The 5,420-nt window shown below is 35.9% G+C and overlaps 1 protein-coding gene across 1 annotated transcript; it reads left to right on the forward strand.

Annotated features, from left to right (window-relative positions):
- Positions 1 to 1,944: 1,944 nt before the first annotated feature.
- On the forward strand, positions 1,945 to 4,442 carry LOC128026473 (hydroxycarboxylic acid receptor 2). Its single transcript, XM_052613650.1, has 2 exons — positions 1,945 to 2,092; positions 3,160 to 4,442. The coding sequence occupies exon 2, from the start codon at positions 3,192 to 3,194 to the stop codon at positions 4,167 to 4,169; it is 978 nt and encodes a 325-aa protein (XP_052469610.1). The 5' UTR covers positions 1,945 to 2,092; positions 3,160 to 3,191; the 3' UTR covers positions 4,170 to 4,442.
- Positions 4,443 to 5,420: the final 978 nt, after the last annotated feature.

Genomic DNA, 5,420 nt, shown 5'->3' on the forward strand with positions numbered 1-5,420 from the left:
GCCTTGATGTAGAAAGATTGCAAAGATGTTACCACTCATGGAGAAGAGATTCTGCGGATTTAAGCAGATCTAGTAGTTGTTAAAACCATACAATTTTTGCATACACAGTCAAAATGTAAACTGTGGTAAAATAAAGCCATCCCATAAGTCGCCAATATTCCTCTTAACAGTTTCATGCTCCTCTACGCTTTCAGTGATGATGCTTTAGAAAGCAGTTTCCTATAAGCTAGACAGCAAGGCAGCTCACTATGTTTTGGAACAGAGCCGTAGATGACTCGATTAAATCAATTCTGTGAGCTGGACTAATGACAGAAGATGCTTTAACCTAAAATAAGAGGAAGTCAAGCACATCACTATAAATAGCTCTAGTTCATGCACAGGAAGCACTTTCCTCCAGGACAAACAAAAGCAGTCATGGCACCATTACTATATCTCTCATGTCTGCTTTTCTCTGCTGTGTAATAAAAAACTCAAATGACTGATTAGTAGGGAACACAGTCCACTGCAAATTTGTACACACACACACACACACACACACATAGATTTGCTCATAAAGTAATTATTTAACATGTACATTTTCTGAAAAGTGTAATTAACCACAGCCATGCCTTCCACCAGTGTAAAAAATATAAAGACCACTGATCTATAATAGAGAACTGGATTGTTCATGCCGTCATAAAAGTAAAGCCACTGTGCCACTATATTTGTATTTCCTAGTATTCCCTTAAATTCAATTGAATTAATAGGAAGTTGTTAGATTTTAATGAGAAAACCACCTAATGAGTTGTTTTTTATATCTGCAGTATCCCTGCACACTTAACACAAACATCCTAAGAATGTAGATTATTATTTGTATAATGTCTGGAAGTTAATAAAATGTTTAATAAAAACATTCATATGCATTACAGTATCCAATGAACATGACGGACATCCTACAGATTAGATAGTCCACATATATATTGCAAATGACAAAGTGCTCATTTTGAACATTATTGATCAGTACAGTTGGCTAACTGCGTTTAATCAATGACTGGTTAATGAATGGTTAACAACATTCATTTTGAAGTAGTTAATGGTTTAAACGTTGGTTAAATTTATAATTAATTCAACATACATACATAACATTTTACTCCTATGGAAACTGCAATGCTAATAGAATTCCATAGAATTTGAGTGATCTTGAAGAATTTGTAAGAGATGTTGCACAACCAGGAAATAAAAAAAAAAAAAACATGCATCATAACTTATTTAGAGAAATAACACAGACTGCATAGACTTAAAGGCATGAAGCTTTATTGCAAAAATGATGCACGGCAAGCTTCTTTTTTTTCAATAGAGCACTATAGTATTGGCTAGGACTTAACTTTCCCATTTTGATGTCACAAAGACATACCTAGGCAGAGGAAGATCAAAAGACAAGCTCTTCGTGGTCATTGCTCTCAAACAAAAACACTGAACATAAGCTAAGACAACTTTCTTTATCTGCTTACATCTTCAGTGAGATTTTATCAGAAAATTAGTCAGCAGTCAACATTGTTAAGTCAAAACAATATCTGATGAATAAAATATTTTAAGTGTTAAATGTACTTACAGTATAAATTTTTAAAGATAGAGCTTGGAAACCTATTCTACTTTGCTATTCAATTGGTTGTAGGTTTTTAGGTTATGCACCAAGTTTTTCAAAGGAAGCACAGTTCCTCATTATCTTGAATAGTTTGGTTTTACATTTTTTGCTTAGAAATACTAGTTGGAATAAAACGTATGGATCTTATGATTAGAACATGCCTTTTAAATTAGAAAGATTTATGCCAAGTGCCATATTTGCATGCAACCAGTTTGTGAAACGGTTGCAAAAGTTTGTCCTTTAAAACATTGTTGCATAGCAGCATGGGTGCTTGCTTAAACAGGACAATGTGAAGACATCTGAGGATGTGCCACAATTGAGTAAGACTTCACATCATGTATTCTGACTCATTTTTACAGAGGAAGCTTGCTTTGAGACAACGCATGAGTGGTAGTTTTGCTCAGACCAGACCTTGTTTCACACTTTCACTCAAGAAAGAATCATCAAAATAGTGAGTTGCCAACTCTGGTAAGTCATGAGAAACTTTTCTTACAGAAATATTTTATTTAAATTTAGAGCTACACTATTTAATTGTAAGCTGTAGCTCATGATAACAGGACTGTATTTGCAAGTGCTAAATAACCACTGTGAAGTTGGTCTTGCAAGTTAATGCTTCAGGTTGGGTGACTATGAGACAGTTATGTTAAACAGCAAAATCACTCACTGTTAAACTGCAAGGAGACACAACCCATGCATTGTTTGGATTTAAAAAGGACAAAACATTCCCTTTAATTGCAGCATGATAGACTAAAAACCATATTTATTTGTGACCGGAAATGTTTTTAATAAAAGTGCTAATTTCAGATTAATTTAATTAAGCTTTCAGATGTCAAGGAATCTGATTGTTTAAACACTATTACACCTTTACACAGCATGATTTCAATTTCAAAATTCTCAGTAGAAATAAGTTTCTGATTTGGTTTCTGTAAATATTTGCGTACTATACTGGGGTATCCACATTTTAAGTTTCATTACTGTCTAACCCCATGAATCATTCCGATATGGGTCAGTATTAGTAAATATTTATCAGATTACCACTGGATCTTATCCTTTAATGTATCAATTCTGAACGTATAAAATAGGAAAGGAAAATATAAATAATAAACAAAACTATAAATGGTCCTAATATGGTCAGAATTGACTCGACCTCTAGTTGATTCAGAGGGTTAAAATGCCTGCTTGTTTTGGTGTAGAATTATTCACACTTGCAGATGCTCATGCGACAGCACTTCAGCTTCTACTAGCTTATGAAACCGTTGTTCCTCTAAAAACTGTTGCTTTAGCATTTTACACTACACAGGAAGACAGGCTTCATTGTATACCGCAAACACTGTTGCAACAAAATTTTACTTCTTCCAACTTATAGTGGTGTGGGGAGTGTTGCTACATGAGTTAATTTCTGTTAATCCAATTAGAAATTATGTCACTGATGTTAAATCTATGCTATACATGAAGACCACCTTCCGGAAGTGACATCACAGTGGTATTTCTGTTGTAGAGCTGTGTTAATGCAAAACTTTGAACTCCATTTTCAGAAACAACGCAGTAGCTCTGACTTTGGACTACCATGACACTCAATGACACTACACATCACTGTGGTACTTCAATTCAGGACCTGGTGGCATCCGTCCTTCCTCCTATACTCATCATTGAGCTGTTACTCGGCGTGCCTGGCAATGTCGTGGCACTGTTAGTCTTCAGCAGAACCCTTAGGACTTGGAGGGCCAACGTCATGTTCCTCTTCAACCTGGTTTTGTCTGACTTTCTGCTTCTTGTGAGCCTACCTTTCCGCATCGACAACTTCGTGCGTAGGGAGAGTTGGATATTTGGAGACGCCTGGTGTCGTATCAACTTATTCATGCTGTCAGTCAATCGTTCGGCTAGCATTGCCTTCATGACTGCCGTGGCTGTAGACCGCTACTTTAAAGTGGCCCATCCGCATCACAAAATTAATTACATAAGCTCAAAACAAGCAGCCGGGGTTGCCTGCTTCATCTGGGCTGCTGTGATATCTCTGAAGATCCCTTTGCTGGCCGAGAAACTTCTGACCATAGAAAACAACACCTATCTGTGTAGGAGCTTCAGTAACTATCAGAAAGCATCACCAGGTCTCCGCTTGCACTATGTTGTGTTTGTGTTAGAGTTTTTTCTGCCACTATTACTCCTGAGCTTTTGCTCTGTGAGAATTGCATGTATCCTACGTACACGTCAGATGGACAAGAAAAAGAAAGGGAAAAGGGCTATTCGGACTGTCCGGGTGATCGTTGGGATTTTTGTCTTCTGCTTCTTTCCTGGCATCGCCACAGGATTGACAGCACTCTATTTGAAAATCCTTGGAACTGAGTACTGTAAGGCTTACATGTTCACCAGTCAGTTGTTTTCTACGTCCATAGCCTTCACTTACCTAAACAGTGCTCTGGACCCACTCATCTACTGCTTCTCCAGCTCTGTCTTCCGCAATTATCTGAAAAGCGTTGTTAACCGAATTGGAATCATTGAGCTAACGGTGAGCCGACGAGGCAGTACGCACAGCGGATGTGACTGAGGGTGGATTGGGGATTGATAAGCATTGGCGTGTGTACATACTGCTTATATATATATAGACCATTACAGTTTTACTTGTCAAGCTTTCTTTTCGCTACATATGCATAATATTGTATTTTTTGTACATATATGTTTATACTGATGCATAACGTATAGACCTTATATAATAATATAATATACACTATTTGTCTAAATGTAATTCATGTAATTATTAATGACAAATGCAAAATAAATGTAAAAAAAATTGATTTTCATCTAAATATAGAGTTGACTGACTGAATGAATGAATGAATGAATGAATGAATGAATGAATTCTAGCTGGACAAATTCACATATGTTGGATTACTGGCTGAATATTGGAGAAGCTCAAGGTGTAACAATAAACCTCATGGCTATTTCCCCTTAATTATGTCCCTTGAGCTTTGCAATCTAAACAAACAGAGATTTTACCTTGTTATTAATTATATTAATTAGAAATATCAATATCAAGTAGCATACTAACAACAACTGACATTTTCTTGTTGTTTATGCATAATTCAGATTCTGTAAGTGTGTTTACTAATGGTTACATAACAGCTGGAGCTGCAACAGCAATAATCTGTTGTTAATATCTGTATTGCTGCATTCACACAAATGCAGATGGAATTTGGCTACAATCATCTTGACATAACTGGAACAGAAAGCTAGAGTGGAAGCAGAAGAGAGTCTCTTAACTGTCAGTGGGGAAGATTGCACTTCAAAGGCTCCCACGCATTCCCAAGCAGGCAGGTTGCACTTCTATCCCCAGTTATAACCCTGAAAAGCTACTTGGTTTTGTGAAAACCACAAGGGTTGAGTTATTTTTGGAAAATATCAGTAATATTCATGCCTACAGAAACTGACTTTCTCTCAATATTGGATCAAAACAAACATATTGTTATATGTATATTGAAAGCATGATTTTATGACTACTGTGATTAAATAGTATTTGTTTTAATATCTTTGTAATCTTATATCATCCTCATGTAATTCCAAACCTTTCTTCCATGGATATTTTAAATAATGTTGGTAAACAAACTGTTTTGGAGACCACTAACTTCCATTTTATGGAGAAAAACAAAATTATGTCCCATATCTTCTTTTAGGTTAACCAGAAAAAAATCAGTATATGGAAAAAAGTGCTGGAACAACATGAGGGTGATTAAATTATAACCAAATTTTCATGTTTGAGTTCAATCCTTTAACTACTTCCTCTTATTTAGCTCTTGGATGT

This window comes from Carassius gibelio, chromosome A13 (genome assembly GCF_023724105.1).
Source record: "Carassius gibelio isolate Cgi1373 ecotype wild population from Czech Republic chromosome A13, carGib1.2-hapl.c, whole genome shotgun sequence".
NCBI lineage: Eukaryota > Metazoa > Chordata > Actinopteri > Cypriniformes > Cyprinidae > Carassius > Carassius gibelio.